Source organism: Dendronephthya gigantea, unplaced genomic scaffold (genome assembly GCF_004324835.1).
Source record: "Dendronephthya gigantea isolate DGI-Jeju-01 unplaced genomic scaffold, DenGig_1.0 000014F, whole genome shotgun sequence".
In the NCBI taxonomy this organism is placed as follows: Eukaryota; Metazoa; Cnidaria; class Anthozoa; order Malacalcyonacea; family Nephtheidae; genus Dendronephthya; species Dendronephthya gigantea.
In genome coordinates this window covers 1,059,193-1,076,860 of record NW_021163024.1, presented here as the reverse complement: position 1 = coordinate 1,076,860, position 17,668 = coordinate 1,059,193, and the positions used below count along the sequence as shown (strand labels likewise).

The 17,668-nt window shown below is 38.1% G+C and overlaps 1 protein-coding gene across 1 annotated transcript; it reads left to right on the top strand.

Annotated features, from left to right (window-relative positions):
• Nucleotides 1-1,191: 1,191 nt before the first annotated feature.
• On the top strand, nucleotides 1,192-16,096 carry LOC114519720 (solute carrier family 43 member 3-like). The gene is made up of 12 exons (XM_028539890.1): nucleotides 1,192-1,238; nucleotides 1,328-1,444; nucleotides 1,830-2,182; nucleotides 3,505-3,551; nucleotides 3,897-3,973; nucleotides 11,239-11,331; nucleotides 11,823-12,117; nucleotides 12,860-13,003; nucleotides 13,389-13,582; nucleotides 14,038-14,111; nucleotides 15,078-15,201; nucleotides 15,929-16,096. The coding sequence occupies exons 3-12, from the start codon at nucleotides 2,121-2,123 to the stop codon at nucleotides 16,094-16,096; spliced, it is 1,278 nt and encodes a 425-aa protein (XP_028395691.1). The 5' UTR covers nucleotides 1,192-1,238; nucleotides 1,328-1,444; nucleotides 1,830-2,120.
• The last annotated feature ends 1,572 nt before the right edge of the window (nucleotides 16,097-17,668 follow it).

The window sequence follows — 17,668 nt, the reverse complement described above, 5'->3', positions numbered from 1 at the left end:
ATGTTGCATAGTGTAACACCGCCTTAACAAAGAAAAAATTTGATAGTTGCCAAATTTACATCTCTCAAAAAGAATTGCATTGCAAGTTGCAAGAAAAATTCCACCGTGTAACAGCGTCTTAAGATTGCAATATCGTCAGGTCTCGTTAGTAAATTAATAACCTTTTCCTTAGATCAGCGACAAGAATATATCGACTATATATTAGAAATTCGAAGTTATCAGTTCACAACTTAAAAATGAAATGACTCCATCTGACAAGTGTGTCTGCTGTGTTAGGGTACGCGTAATCATGGTTTATGTAGGTGTACATGCAAGGTCTGTAACACCAATGTCACCAGGGAAATTATTATCATTAAACAAAACCCACCATTCGTAAAATTCACCCCGGATCTATCACTTTGGAGAAAGCGCCAATATTTTGCTTTCAGCTCTATATTCTGACATGCTGTTTTTTGAAATTTAATAAACGGATTTTATAATGAGTATATTTGAATTTTAGTAATAACAATCGCTTGTTGTAAATAGTTTTAGTAGCTAATTTTGCAAGACTGAAATAAAATTTTAATTAAATATGTGGTACATTTCGAATTTTCCAAACCTGGAATTTTAACTTAAATTTTAAATTTTATACCGATGCAATACTAACAATGTGTGGTCTGACCACTGGTCTCAAACTCAAAGCCTGTAAAAAACTCATTCATTGTTCTAACTATCACCATCACAACCCAGTAACCTCAAATAAGACTGGAACGCTAGCTTTCTGACTTTCAATCACGAGATTCGCATGAAGCCTTTCTTGTAGGTATGCGGAAATTTCAAAGGTCAAATCAAAATTCCTGCCATTTTATCTACGAAATTCGCGTGGATACCTGAATCATACTACAAGAATATTAGAACACTGATGACCTGTACCTACAGAAAGGCCTCTTGTTCCGCCATTTTGGCTTCAAATTTTTCGCAGAGCTAGCGTTCCAGTGATCCAGTCTGTCACAACCTCGTAGCCAGGGTTGTTACCTTCACAATTCTTTAGTGCCGTTCAGTGAACTCAAATAAGACTGGAACGCTCACTCTGTCGGAAGTTTGAAGCCAAGTTTCCGGAACATGAGGCTTCATGATCCGCCATCTTGGCTTCACTCATTACTGATGAGGAAAGTCAAGAGTGAGTGTCCCAGTCCTATTTGAGTTCACTGGTGCTGTTTACATGTGTGGCGGATATAACATTATATACATACTACAAGGTGACACAATAGGTTACCGCTTGCTTGAATTTCAATAGTCTGACGATGTCTTTGGAATAAAGACGAAATATCACTGTCTCTGTCTTTAGACTGATTTATTGCTGGCAACATTATTCATATCGGAGCCGAAATTTCATCAAAGTCAAAGATGTACCTGCACATGCTGTGTACGCCTGCAAATGACAATATATAAAAGAACTACAGATGTACGTATACATATCACAAATAATTACTGTAAGGTTTAGCACCAACGTACATATCAGACTTATTGTTTTGCACCACAGTTAATGGAGAGAGGCTCCATTAAGCCAGTCTAGATCTTCATGCATGCTTCTGGTTAATGCAAAGAGTTTAATGTTCGCACTTCGCAATGCCATAGAAATCGACACGCCTGAATAGCCCTTTAACAAAATATTGCTATTATACGCTATAACTTATAGCTAATCAACATCGTTCATTAAGTAGGTATTTAATCAAAGTTATACTGGTGTGCAGATACGTGAAGTCTAAAATTGAATGAAATTAAAAAAGCTATGAAGCTAAGTGAAATACCAATTTAGTAATGAAATAAATTGATTTGCTTATATTTAGATTTCAGATCGTTGAATATGCAGCTCTACAATCTTTGTTTAATCATATGGGGTGCGTTTGAAAGCGTTCTGTACAGCATGTATATTTGGCTGGGCTCAACTTTTGGAAATACTTGAAAGTGAACGATATTTCTCGTCTTATTGTGGAACTGATGAGGCTGATGCTAACAAAACTGTATCACAATTAAAAGGCAACTCTTCAAATGGCGACAATGGCGACGAAACCTGTTCGAGACAAGACAGTCTTCTTATACTGGCATATACATTATCTGTGTTTACATATTTTGGATCGATGTTTTTCAGCGGAAAATATTTGGATATCTTTGCGTTTAGGAAGACAAGAATATTAGCATGGTAAGTAGAATGATCGAAGATTTTACTGTTGGAAATATGTAGCAGATGATAAACCTCTAGTCGATATCGGCGAATATCTGTAAGGCTTGCGTGCATAGAAATTGTTAGCGATAATTTTGTTTTCCATTTTAAGCTATACGCCTTTCGAACAACCGGCCCCGTGACGGTAAGAGTACACTGCCACGCAATTCTATTCACAACGGCAGAATCATTGATTGAAAGAAAGGAATGTTTTTAAAACATATTTATGCTTATTTAACAATCAATCGTCAAAGGCGAGGTGAATACGTCTTGGTTTTTATTCAGCGATATTCACCGAGCGTGAGGTTTAGTATAGTTACAAAGATGATTTAAAAGAAACGAATAAATGATACACGTTTCGCAATTTAACATGAATGTCTCTTCAGTTTGTGCACTGGTCTCTGCCATAGGCACAATATGACGCAATATTAAACTGGACGCACCTTTCAGAACCAAAGCGTGTATATAAGCGTAAGATCACCAAATTTGCAACGTGGATGTAACATGAATAATATCCTGACTGGTCGACTCCTCCGGAAAACGATATTATCGGTGCTTTCTACAGTCTGTGCGAGAAACCGTTTCGGCCGGAAGGTGACTTAGATGGTCAAAAGTGCATTAACCTTGAACATCTCGGCAGCTACAGTTCAATTTTTCTCGATGGAATCTGTCAAACTCCATCCTTTTGATAAGCCTTGGATGACAGCATCTCTAAAGAACTACGCCAAGGGGCACTCCACAGCGGAAATACAAATCTTTGGTACCATTATAGAGACAAAGTAAGATTCGAGATAAAGAGATGAAAGTTTTATATCGATTTAAGTCCAACATCTGAAAAAGAGCAACACTATAGTGCTGATCCTCATCCTGGTGGAAACTCGTCAAGAGACTATATCTGTTCAATATTATTAATAAAGCGCCAATTCACATGGAGTAACTTTGGCAGATTGTCAACTAGTAAACGCTTTAAACGATTTTATATCGAGGTGAATGCAGATATTCCCCCTCCGTTGTCATGTTTCACTCACTTCTTATCAATCACCATATCAATAAGTTTAACTGCATTGTTTCTAATCATGCAGTCGTTTGTCGATCTGTTTCCTACCAGTCTTAATTTTTGGAGAGATGGAATAAGTTTTATCATTTCAAATATTATTTATTGGGATTCCTGTGACTGTACTATATAACCTTGTTGCTGTTTCAAAACATTTTCTTGTCATAACGAGATGAATGACATGAACCCCAAATGATGAATGAAATATTCGTATTTTAGTAATCCGCTTCTGCTTCTTTGCGTTTAGTTTCATCTTTTTACTGGCGGGTGGAGCGATGCTCTTGTCAACATATGGTAAGCTGGTGAAAACACACTTGAAATTGTACGGACACTTTTTCCAGCTAAAGTTATGTCTAAACATTGAGATGGTGCTACTCTAGATAAGTTACCAACTGTGCAAGCTAAAAAACTAAGCAAATTTGGATTGCATGAGAACAGGAACGTCAAATAATGACGTCAGAAAGAGTTGTCAAAGACGGCGTAAGAATTGGCAAATAAATAGCGTGGCACATCCGTATTTGGTATATTTCGCGCCATTATTCGCTATTCTCACGTGGACTTTGACATTCCATTTAATAAATTACCATTTAAATATTACGATACGTGTCACATATTTTTAGACTATTTTTTTATTGCTAGATCTACATGAACTTCTCTTTCCTGGTCTTCTCCTTACTGTAATTGGTGGAGGATTTTATACATCAGTTTTAGTGAAGGTAATGTGCAGTAAAATTAAATAATCAAGACTTCAGTTTGCAGGATCACCATCGTTGCAATGACACTGTTAATAAAATATTGCATCAATTCGTTACCGAAGTTTGTCAATCAGCTACTTTAGGGAAAATTCATGATCCGAGCCATACATACAGAAATTTGGTCAACTTATGTACTGAATTTGATGCAATATTTTTAACACACGACAATTGGTATCGTATTCGTAGGCTGCATGGGTGTTTTCGGGTTTCTTTTCGTTGTAGTGTCTCTTAAAATTAACCTTCCAATCGTCACACCGGTGTAATTGTAGTTTTTCGACCCGTGGGTATCTGCAGTTGTTATCTCGGCATTATAGACAAGGCTTTCATTTCAATGTGCGGACCTCGTTAGTTTGGACCTATGTTCGGACCTGGCGAGTTACCCTCGTGTTTGGTCAAATTAATTAAGCCGCAGGCTCCGCTGCTGCTGGTGTCCTTCCGTAAACTTCTTTAAGTCTCAGCTTTGCAAACACACTTCCTCCTTAAGCAGAAAAACCTAAGGTGCCAACAAGGTCATCAGATAACACTTGCTTGATGATAGACCACATATTCTCTATGGGGTTAAGATCGGGTGAATTTGGAGGCCAAATCATCAGTGTTCGGTCCTTGAAACCCAAGGACTCTAAATATAGGGTTGTTGCTTTAGCTGAATGGGAAGCGGCGTTGTCATGCATGTAAATTAACTTTTTCAACAGCGACAGTGGGATCTCTTCCAGCCAGGGTTCAAGAACGCTTTTTAAAAACTGGCAATAAGTTTGATATGTTAGTTTAACCCCTTCTGGTACACGAATAGGACCAAACATTTCGTCCCCAATTATGCCAGCCCAAATCATTACACTTCCGCCTCCCTGCTGGCGTCTCATTCTTGTTGGACACTGTTCACCATGGATGACCCATCCTTTCGACCAACCATCATCCAGGGTTGCTCTTGCCTCGTCAGGGAACAATACACATTTCATGTCTGTCTTCATATAGTTTTTAGCCCAGTTCAACGGCAAATTTTTGTGTCTTTTCGTTAGTGGAGGCCTTTTTAGTGAACATTTGTTCTCGGCTATCTTTGCCAAAATTCTGTTTTGTGTACTTTTTGAGATGTCCAGCAGGCCAGCTTCTTTAAATATTCTATCACTCGTTGCTCCTGGAAGTTTTCGCAGTTTTTGCTTCAAACAACGTAAATCACGCTTTGAAAAAGACTTCATGGATCCGCGATCAGTTCTTCTTTTCCTCTTCCTCAAAGGATCTTTTAAAAATCTCTTTACTGTTACGGCGTGACGTTTGATAATCCTTGCAATATCTTCAATTGTGGTTGATTTTGCCAGCTCTTTAATAATAATTTCTTTTTCTGGGTCAGTAAGGTCTTTGCTTCGTCCCATCGTCACAACAAAATGATCAAACTAATAAAGTGGACCACCCTTTATATAAAAAACCTGCCTAATTTACGAATCACGTGATGTATGTGAATGTAAACATTGAGGCCATGTTTTCACTGGGATAATTCAATATTCCCTACTTCGTGCAGAGGAAAGAGCTTACTCGAGTAAATTTGTGAACATATTTGCATAATAACTAATATAGTGAGTCGCAGCTGTGTACATTTCAATTACAAGGCTGAAAAAAAGCCCTGTATTGTTATTTTTTGTCACTACCTCTCCACGCCTTGATTGGGTAATTTGCACACCTGCTGCCTTCCTTGGATGTGGTGGGAATTCCCCGGAATCGAACCCCACTGTTACAATATGAAACTTATACTAAGTACATTGATGTGACTTGCGGGCGCATCCAAGATGGTGTATAAAAAAGTACTAGTTTGTAGTTAGTATTATTTAAAGCATGCGAGTATTGAAAGATAAACGTTTATAATAAACAAGATCTCGACTATTGTAACATGGTGGCAGCGAGATAAGATCGAAATCCACGACCACGAGGAAAAGGATAAGCATAGATATAAGAAAAGAGTAAATTATAGCGGGTAAATCATGACTACAACACCGCCAACACCGGCACCGATACAAGGAATTTCGCCGCCTGAAAAGCTTCAAACGAAGGGTAACATAGCGGAAAACTGGAAGACGTTTAAGCAAGCGTGGATGAATTATGCGATCATTACGAATCTGGACAAACAGACAGAACAGTACCGTGTTGCTTTATTCTTACATTGTATTGGGACCGAAGCTCTCAAAATTTACAATGGTATGTCATTCACGGAAGAAGAACGCGATAAGCTCAATCCTATTATAGCAAATTTGACGAGTTTACAATTGGAGAGATTAATGAAACGTATGAGCGGTATGTATTCAATAGTAGAAACCAGGAAGATGATGAAAGTGTTGATGCATATGTCGCGACGCTACGTACATTAGCACAAACATGCAATTTTTGTGAATGTCTAAAGGACTCACTCATCCGAGACAGAATTGTGTTTGGAATAAATAATACACAAACCAGGAAAAAACTCCTTCAAGAACGAAAACTTAGTTTGAAGAAATGCATTGACCTATGTCGAAGCACTGAAGTCACGACAACACAAATGAAGATAATCTCAGACAAGGCAGCGCCAGAGGACATACACAGAGTGACAATGAGAAAGACGCAGACCGGGTATCAAAGAGACCAGCGAGATGTGATGTCACCAATAACATGCAAGTTTTGTGCAGGGAGACACCCACAACGAAAAGAAAGATGCCCAGCCTGGGGAAAGGAATGCCTAAAGTGTGGGGGAAAGAATCATTTCGCCAGGGTTTGCCGAAAAGTCGAGAGCAGAGATAATGCAAAAGTGCACCTTACAAGACAAGAAGAAAAACGTGAGTATGAAAATGATGCGGACAGTTCCGATATCGAATACCTGGGAAGTATAGCAGTCAATAATGGGAGCGTTTGCGCAGTTGGGCCATCAGATGAAGCCTACCCAAGAGAGATATATGCAGAAATGTTTCTGGGTACAAAACCTGTTCAATTTCAAGTGGATTGTGGTGCATCAATAAACATTTTACCGGAGAGTGTTCTGGGGAGCAGGAGCTCTCTCCAACTACCAAAACACTTATCATGTGGAATAAAACCGAAGTTAAACCAACAGGAACCATAAGAGTTGCTATAAGAAACCCAAAGTCAGGAAAAAAGTTCTCCTTGAGTTCGTCGTAGTGCGAGAAAGTCTCACGCCACTGATTGGTGCGAGGGCAGCGCAACAAATGAAGCTGATCACAATTCATAGGGATAATTTTGTAGCAGTGACAGCACCTAAACGAGATAAACCAAAGGTGAATCAGCTATTGACGGTAGAGGAGATAGTTAATCAATACCCAGAGGTGTTTCACAGTCAGCTTGGAAACCTACCTGGTACAGTGAAATTAGAAGTAGAGAAAGACGCTAGACCAGTCGTTGTACCAACTCGGCGTGTGCCGATAGCATTGAAAGAGCAATTTAAAGGTGAATTGGACAGACTCGAAGAGTTGGGAGTCATCGCTAAAGTGGATAAGCCAACACCGTGGGTGAGCAGTGTGGTAGTCGCTACAAAGAAGTCAGGTCAATTGAGGGTGTGCATTGATCCGAAGCCATTAAATGCCGCGCTTAAGCGTGAGCAATACCATTTGCCAGTGTTGGATGATCTCCTTCCGGAGTTGGCCAAAGCCAAGGTATTCTCTACAGTGGATCTCCGCGCCGGCTATTGGCATTGCGTTTTGGAGGAAGATTCGAGTTTTCTTACGACATTTGCAACACCCTACGGGAGATACAGGTGGCGAAGACTACCATTCGGACTGTCAGTTTCATCGGAAATTTTTCAGAAGAGAGTTCATCAAGTTTTGGATGGTCTAGACGGAATTCTGGACATCACCGACGATATTCTCATTTATGGAGTTGGGGCGACCGAAGAAGATGCGAATGTAGATCATGATCGAAAGCTACGTCATCTGCTAGAAAGATGTAAGAAAAATGGTGTTGCCCTCAACCCAGATAAGATGAAGCTGCGCCAAAAAGAGGTGACGTATATGGGACATCTGTTTACCAGCGGAGGCCTTAAGGTAGACCCAGGGAAGCTTGAAGCAGTGAAAGAATTACCTCGTCCAACCGATATTGAATCGGTGCAGCGACTGAATGGTTTCGTAAATTACTTGGCTAAGTTTTTGCCAAGGTTGGCTGATGTTATGGAGCCAATCTGCCGTCTGACCCGAAAAGGTGTAGAATGGAGATGGGAGGAGGAGCAAGAGAAGGCGTTCCAGGAAGTAAAGAAATTGGTCACGGAGGCCCCGGTGTTAAAGTATTACGATCCGAAGGATGAGGTGGTAATCCAATGTGACGCAAGCCAGAAGGGTTTAGGAGCGACACTGTTGCAACAAGGAAGACCAGTTGTGTATATTAGTCGTGCCCTGACGGAGACAGAGCAACGATATGCGCAAATCGAAAAAGAAATGTTGGCGATTGTGTTTTCACTTGAGAGATTAAACCAGTACGTCTTCGGAAGACATGTAAAGATTCAAAGTGATCACAAGCCATTGGAGGCTATCCTCCGAAAACCCCTGGCAAGTGCTCCGCGGCGTCTGCAGGGGATGATGATGAGGCTGCAGAAGTATGATTTCGAAGTAAGGTATCAGCAAGGAACAAGCATGTACATAGCTGATATGCTATCGCGTGCTTTCCTGCCTACAACGGAACATCCGTCTGGTGTTGAATTCGAGTGTGTCAACATGGCTAGTTTTTTGCCAATTTCAAGTGAGAAAATGAGGGACATTCAAGCAGCGACCGATGAAGACGAATCGCTACAGCTACTTAAGAAAACCATAATGGAAGGATGGCCACAAGAGAAGAAGTACCTAGCAGCACAGATCCTACCTTATTTCAGTATGCGGGATGAGCTAACGGTGCAAGATGGGCTGTTATTCAAAGGGCAGAGAGTGATCATACCGAGTAGACTGCGTCGGGATATGAAGAAGAAAATACATGCGTCGCACCTGGGGACCGAGTCGTGTCTTCGTAGAGCGAGAGAGAGTGTGTACTGGCCAGGGATGTCGGCGGAAATTAAAGAGTTAGTGGCTCTTGTGAAGTCTGTAGAACCTATGAAACAGCACAGCAGAAGGAAACCTTGATGCCCAATGAAATACAATCACGTCCCTGGGAGCAAGTTGGCGTGGATTTGTTCACGTTCGATAAGAAGGATTATATGATAACTGTCGACTATTTTAGTAACTTTTGGGAAATTGATAGGCTGACCAGTACCAAAACGAGTATGATAATTCTCAAGTTGAAGAATCATTTTGCGAGGTACGGCTGTCCAGAGAGAGTCATTAGCGATAATGGCCCACAGTTTTCGGCGGAAGAATTTGTAACGTTTGCCGACACATGGAATTTCGAGCATCTCACGAGCAGCCCTGGTAATAGCAAGGCGAATGGTAAAGCGGAGTCAGCGGTGAAGATGGCAAAACGGCTCATTCGTAAAGCTGTTGAGGGGGGAGCTGACCCATACCTGGCGATTTTGGATTATCGCAATACACCTACTCAGGGTATGGAGAGTAGTCCCGCACAACGTTTGCTAAACCGGAGAACTCGGACACTTCTTCCTACAACATCAAAGCTCCTGCAACCTAAGGTGATGTGCCAGGAAAAAGAGTTTAGGGACATGAAGAAACGGCAGGAGCAGCAGATCAAGTATTACAACCGCAATGCAAAGGATCTTCCGGAGTTGAGTCATGGTGACGTGGTAAGGATGAAACCATTTAGAATGGGTAAAAAGAAATGGGATAAAGCTGTCGTAACTGCCAGATTAGACGAAAGATCATATACGGTCAAAACGCCGGAAGGAAATAGTTATCGCAGAAACCGAAGTCATTTGAAGAAATCAGCGGAGATGCCGATAAAAGAAGAGGTGAGTTCGGAGGATGAGTGGAGTCAAGCAAATGAGGAGTCCACAGAGGAAGAAGTAACGCAATCCACCACCCCGTTGAAAGAAAAACCTACGGAAAGTTTATCACCCGCAAAGTCCCCTCGACCGCTAGCAGCAGAGCAAGACAGCCAACGACAAGCAGCTTGTCCAGTACGAATAACAAGACCACAGCGCACCCGAAGAGCTCCAGAGTACTTAAAAGACTATGTCCGTTAGGAAGAAAGAACGAACACAGCTGGAACCGTATATATAAAAATTATATATACATATTTGTACATACTAAACAATTTAATTATTGTATGTATCTATGTAATTTTTGCTTTTTTTAATTTATCTGTTTTAAGTAAGTTATTTTGGTAATAGGAGCAGTCCCTTCATAAAAGGGGGGATGTTACAATATGAAACTTATACTAAGTACATTGATGTGACTTGCGGGCGCATCCAAGATGGTGTATAAAAAAAAGTACTAGTTTGTAGTTAGTATTATTTAAAGCATGCGAGTATTGAAAGATAAACGTTTATAATAAACAAGATCTCGACTATTGTAACACCCACGTCTCCTCGTCATCTTCTGCAACCATGGTAAACCACTACCATGGCTTTTTAGGGCTTTTTCAAGTCTTTCATAGTGACCATTCGCCTAATGATCGTTTCAGAAAAAACGTGAAACACAAAGTGTAGCGAGTTATAATTCAAATTTTGTAACATATCCTCAATCTCATATTATAATTTGCTCTGTTAAATTTCAGCAAACACTCTTTCATCTTAATCATTATATAAAAATATAATTACAATTTAGTTACCATTATCATTTATAGACCAGGAGCGAGGGGAATTCGACGAAATATTACCCCCAAGGGAAGATATATTCCGAGGGCTTCTCCCGAGGGATATATCTTCCCGAGGGGTAATATTTCGTCGAATTCCCCGAGCGGAAGGTCTATAAATTATATATTATATCAAACAACGTGTAGGCAGCGCAAAAGCTGGGTGATATGGCTTCTTTTGCCTCCATTTTACCCCGCTGCAGCGGGTATTCGACTTTTATAGCATAATATGAAAAAAATCGATGGAACTCCATGATTAATTTACTGATCACGTGGTACAAATCGAGCTTTCTGATTGGATGATTTACAGTTGAGATATAATATTATCAATTATCGCTACTCTGCATCTGGTTTAATTAATGAAAGTAATACACTCCGTTCTAGTGTTAAAACGTTGGTCGAAACGGAGTCCCATGTGAATGTAATGCTCGTGTAGTGATTACTTTCATTAATTAAACCAGAGTAGCGATAATTGCGATGGATTTTATACCTGGTCGCCGTGAACTTATCAACTTTAATTTGTTCGCCTCTAGGTTTGTGGTGTTCTTTCTCAGCGTCGTTATATGGCTATGAGTATTATAAATGGAGGAATTGATTCTTCAGCCGTTTCGTGGCTCATTTTTAAGGTATTTACACTTTAATATGCCTCAAAAAGAACTCATGAGGTGATGAAGACTTTCTGGTGTAGACCGTGTGGCAATGTGCAGCGTTTTTTCAGTCTCAAGTAATAAGAAATATTTACATCGTACGTAGGAAGGCAGTACAATTAAAAAAATATTTCCATTTAAGAGAAGAAGAGCTCGGGGGTTCCAGCCTTAATCTTAGGAGGATATTTTGAAGAATTTGTGCAAGTTAAAAACGTTCGTGTGATATGATACAGTTGGATAATAAATTGTGAAATTTGAAGTCTTATTTATGTAAACATGCAGAGGGGGAGGGAGCATTTTCAACAAGTTACATGCATCCTTTTCTTGAAATCCATCACTTGAAAACCTTTACTTGTTTGGGAAGATGGAAACGTTTAGTTATAGCATAACTGTATTGTTATCATTTTTATCATTGTATTGTATTGTATTTTTATCATTATCATTTTTTCTTTCATATTTTTTTCTTGCAGTTGTGTTTTAATGCTGGGGTTTCGTTCAGAACCATTATCATCGTTTACTATGCCTTTGTTTTTGGTCAAGGCATGTTGTTCACGTTTACGATATTTCCTGAAGATCTGCCGGATGACACTGAAGAAGATGTTGGAAGATATGAAAACAACGGCTCGAAAACTGAAAAATATATAGAACATATAAAAAGTGACAATGCTTTCACAATATCCCGTGAAGTTCAGCAAAACGACACTGAAAGTATGGAAGATAAGAAACATGATAAGATTGAAGCCTTGGAGGAAAGTCCAACTACAGGTGCGGTAGATTTTTTTGTGGTGATAAAAAGTGAAAACGAACTGAAAATGTTGTTGTAGTGAAATGTTGCTGTATGGATCAGAGTTGCTAGATTTTATGGAAAAATCAGTCAACTATTATTAACATAACATTTGTTTTCCTAGTTTAAAACAAAGGAATCAAAGGGCCGCCAATAACAATGTTTGCTTATTTTTCCAGTAACTTACCAACCCTGCATGTATGGATAAGTTTTCTTTATTTAATAAAATATTGCATCAATTTGTTACCGAAGTTTGTCAATCAACTACTTCAAGGAAAATTCATTTAATAAGATTCTCAGTCCGTTTTATGTACTGATTAAAGGTATAAAATTTTCAGCAAAACTCGATCGTTCCATTCCTATAGGTTTCATAGGGTGGAACCTCCATTCTCGGCGTTCCCTACAACATGAATTTAGATTCTTCTCACCCTTGTACTAGTATAACAGAACTTGTCTCATCTGATGGTCGAACAAGTTGAAGTCAATTTAAAACTAAGTTTATAATGTGTAATCTTTTATAAGAGAAGCACCCAGAGCTGTACCTAGATCGAAGCTTAATTGTGGGGAGCACATTTTATGTTCATATAAATTATTCGTTTTTTGTCCGAGTAATTATTATTGGGAGCGATTGTTCCTATGGTATATAAAAATGAATATACTATAACACCCCCTATTAAGTGACTGTACGCAGCTACTACTGTATATTTTTCTGTTCTTATGTAGGCACAACAAGTCTGTTTTCCATGATCAAAAGCCCAAAGTTTATAATTCACACATGTTTTGTTTCTATCTCCGTTCTACGTTCTACCTCTATTATCGGAATGATCAACCCTTTGCTCAAACGTCTGACGGATGACGAAGGAAAAGGTGAGTGCGTACAGCAACTGTTTAAAAAGCATGGGAAATGAAAATTCAGTTTGAAAGAGCTTTTCATATTGCGATTTGTTCTGAAAAATTGACTAAAAATAGCCGACTAACCACCGATATTAATGATACGTCACCAACCTCGTACCCAGGGTTTTATTACCTACGCGCGTGGGCCAAGCGCGACATGACAAATCTGAAATAGGCCTTTTATCGTAATTTTAAAAGCTCTTTCGGGTAATAAAATTACAATTTTTATGGCCCATATCTTTAACTAATTTTGTATACGATTGATTAGAGGCATTGTTATTATAGTATAACTATTAAATAGATTAGAGTACCAAAAAGTACAATTTTAGTATTTTTCTTTTTTTCTTTATTATTATAGTCGATTTATATCTCACCATATTTGGAATAATTCAATTTTGTGGATTATTTTTGTCTTTTGCTCCTGGTTTTCTTCTTGATTGGGCTCCAGCTGGAAGACATCGGGACTTTTCTGTCATTTTATCTTTCATACTCACGGGAGTGCTCTCAATTCTTGTGACCGTTGGTCTACTGATACCAGTTCTTGAATTTCAGGTAAATAAATGTATTTACAATTTCAATCAATCGCTATGACTTTACTAAATGGTACTCGTTGGAACCTGGTATAGTATTTCGCCTTTTCTTTCCAATGCAAAACCCTCTCAAAGGGTTTCTCTCTTCTTCCTCAGTAGGCTCAGCTTCTGCCTCAATTCTGCTTCTTAATTGTTGCTGCCATGAATTTTCCAAGATTGTACCATTGTTTTGTCAAAAATTCATTGCTATTAGGCCTGTAAGATCTTCAGTTGTTGTAATAATTGTTCCAAATTTCAAATTTTCGCGCTACGCACAAATATTTCAGTTGTGCGTGACAGATTTCTTTTAATGCGCAGTCGACCACAAATTAAATATCGTTTAGAAATTCTTATATGACAACGTAGCTGTGTACTTCTTCCCCGTCTCTCGTAGATGGCTGTGTGCTTGCTATTACAATTACTTCTTTTTACTTTCAGATTGTTGTATTCTTACTTTATACCGTTCTGAGATCTTTCTTATATTCGACACACGGATCATTTATAATGAAAGCGTAAGCTACCTCTTTGTTGACTAATTACCGAACTATATTATATGAGTATAAATTGCCCGATTTATTGTAAAGACAGATAATCTGTCTGGCCGAATGATCCATCCGACAAATCATTCGTCTGAGTATAAACATAAGACAAACAATCTAGACAAACTATAATGTAGACGGTAGTAAAACGAGTTTATAGTAGGTTATGTAGTAAAAAGATTGCACAAAAGCCGTTTTATGATGAATTTTTCGTCGTTCGACCCAACGCCGTATTTATACTGCCAGACGGATGATGCGTCAAGACAAACTACCCATTCAAATTCGCCTAAATAGACCAAAAATGAGGAGAATTCGTGTTGACGGATGATCCGTCGGTTTGCCTGTGTTTACACACAAACCAACTATGGGCGCTTTCCTTTATACGGAAAAAACGGCCAGACCGGTCCTGTTGTATCTCGGTACAGACAGATTACTGGTATTTTAGAGTGTTTCATGAAAGAACTCTGTATTCAAGTATATCGTTATTTACATCTGCCTATTTACATCTGCTTCAGTATTCTTAACGAAATACTCTGTTTCAATTTAAAATACGACCGGTCTGACCATTTTAGCCGCCTAATGGAAAGCGCCTTAGAAGACGCTTTGCCCCAAGTTCGTCCAGACGGATGTTCTTGGAGCCGTACCAGACGTTCTTTAGAATAATTTGGGCCGATAAAACTCTCGATAATCTCCGAGACCGGGCAATGTATTGATGGTGGCTGCATGGTAACAATGAAATTTTATACAAAATAACACGGGACTTCTGCAATGAGCACTATGCAACAATTGCTGGCTACTGGTGACGCATAAATAATTATGTAATTAATTACTGGTGACGTATAATTATATATGTCAGAGAAAATAAGTCAAACAGAAGAAGTCCATACACCATTTTTCTTCTTTCTTCACAAGTATACCAGAAGAATGTTTTTCTTTCAGATTTCCTTTATATCATGCTGGTGCCTTGTTTGGTTTAAGTCTCTTAGTTTCAGCTGTAGTTTCATTGTTTCAAATACCAATGTTTGCTTTGATGGAGGGACCGTATGGCGGTGATCCAACTTGGGTAAGAAACTTTCTGTTCAAATTTTAGAACACATATTATTATCTCAAGTTGATCACTAAAGCATTTCGTGCAGCAAACTTCTATCCATAAGGCATAAGCTAACTTTTTAAGGTCAACTCAGTTTTAATACATGCTCATATAATTATTTTTAATATAACATTTATAGTATACGCGCGTACTGATTGGTCAAGAAGCGTGTTTCTATTTAACAATTAGACAACGAGTCCGAGTTGTCCATAAGCGAATAGTTAACGAAGGCGAAGCGTGAGTTGACTATTCGCTCATAGACAACGAGGGCGAGTTGTCTAATTGTTTTAGTATACACCCTGTACCTAGATATATTCATTGCGAGAAAATAATCGATACACCGCAATTACACCGAAAAATAATCTAATTAATTAAATTTTATACGGCGCGCGCGAGCGAATTTTTCCCAAACGTTCACCATCACGAATAGACAATGGTTGATTAGCCAATCAGAATGTAGGATTTGTAATAGACAATAGTCAGGTGTATACTAAAACTGTATATAGAAACACGGAAAATGTTTTCTATTTCTTAAATGTGTAATAACATTTCAACTGGGGACAGCAACTTCAAATTCACCAGAGAATTAAAAGTATAAGCAACACTGATAACTACAATGTCAGGCCAAATACAGCCTGATGCCTGCTTATGAGTAATTACTATGAGTAATACTATAATATATTTTGATAATCCTATATAGGTGAATGTTGGTTTGTTGGTTGTTCAAATGGTAGTGATGGTTCATCCAATGTATTTATGGATTTGCGCTGAAAATGAAAAGAAGGGAAACAATCATAACACTAGTTTGACAATATCAAACCCTTTTGCAGACCCTGATAACTTTAGTCAAGCTAAAACTAAACCTTGATAATTATATTTATAATACAAATATTTATATATAGATAAATATATATATATATATATATATATATATATATATATATATATATATATATATATATATATAAATGAACGGTAAAAAATTAACCTTAATAACATTTTAACATTTAACGATACACATTTTGGTGTCCCTATTATGATGATTGTGAGGTGATACTTACTGAATCGACCAGTTGAAATTGGCCCGATTTATACGAGAGATGGAGTATATAAATACGTGACAAACCATCTAGACGAACTACGAGAATATGATTTTATTTTACCCAAAGTCGAAACAGAAAGATTTAAAAGGTATTTTTTAAATAGATGTCTTTTTAACAATTTTAGCCAAATTTGATAATCTTAAATAGTAACTTTCAATAACTTTAGTCAAACTAGATATTGTATGAATTTTAATTATTTTATTCCATTCTTGTATATGTTAGTTTGAATTGTAAGGTCACCCGTCTTTTGTGGCTAGATCTTAAATTTAAAGACTTAATAATAATAATAATAATATGTCAAACGAAACGGAAGTTTGAAGCCAAGATGGCGGACACTGAAGCCTTTCTTGTATAGGTATGATCCAGGCCTCCGGAATTTTCGTAGGTAAAATGACAGCAATTTTAATTTTTCCTTTAAAATTTCTGCGCCAGAGGCCTTGATCATGCAGGAATGGCTTCATGATCCGCTATCTTAATTGGCTTCACTCATTAATGAGGGAAAGTCAGAGAGTGAGCGTTCCAGTTTTATTTGAGTTCACTGGTGACACTATGCAATTTGCCCTCATGACAAAATGCATCCCAACAGGGTGCTTTGGCATTCAAACTCCAACTATTACATTGTTATAAGTGAATTCAATAGTTTTGACGTTATTTGGGACACCCTGCAGTTTCTATACGTGACCTACGGTCATGGAATTGCCATTGTGGTGATCATTGATGACTGCAGTGTTTTGTTATTATAAAAAATTCTTCATTGCCAAATATATTCTGAATCTGGCAAACAGAAGAAATGCATGCATAAGAACATTTTTAAAAGTGATCTTAAAGTTACCAAGGTTACTGGAGGTGAACGTCAATCATTTGAATACTCGCAATGGAAAGTTATATCAGGTTCATGCGCACGGCGGATGAACTTAATATATTTATTATATATATGTAATATATATTCATTGTTATGTAGAAAATATAGTTAGTAGAGAAAATCTTATTTGTAATAGGTTGTCAATTAATATTGTCTATAGCGAATTTGTCAACTGTCCTTTGTTTTTTGTTTTTACAATTAAACCATGCCGGCTTATCGCTATAATATATTATAATAGGCCGGTTGTTTGTTTTTGTGTGCTCACCAAAAATCGACTTTTTCTCGATTGTTACTTTTTCTGTCCTTTAACTGCTTAAGCAACTTTACGCCGAACTGGGTTTGACTGTAAAATATGCCTTTAGTTAAGTTTTGAATAAAAGTTGTTTGAAAATATTCTGACTTTTTGCGAGATTCAAAATGGTGCATTTATATATAAATTTAAGGCACGGCATGAAACAAATGTGGAACACGTACT

Coding starts and splice junctions, on each gene's coding strand:
- LOC114519720 (XM_028539890.1), top strand. CDS start 2,121: ATGTTTTTCAGCGGAAAATATTTGGATATCTTTGCGTTTAGGAAGACA. Junction 12,118..12,859: donor GGAGGAAAGTCCAACTACAG/GTGCGGTAGATT, acceptor GTTCTTATGTAG/GCACAACAAGTCTGTTTTCC. Junction 13,004..13,388: donor GACGGATGACGAAGGAAAAG/GTGAGTGCGTAC, acceptor TTATTATTATAG/TCGATTTATATCTCACCATA.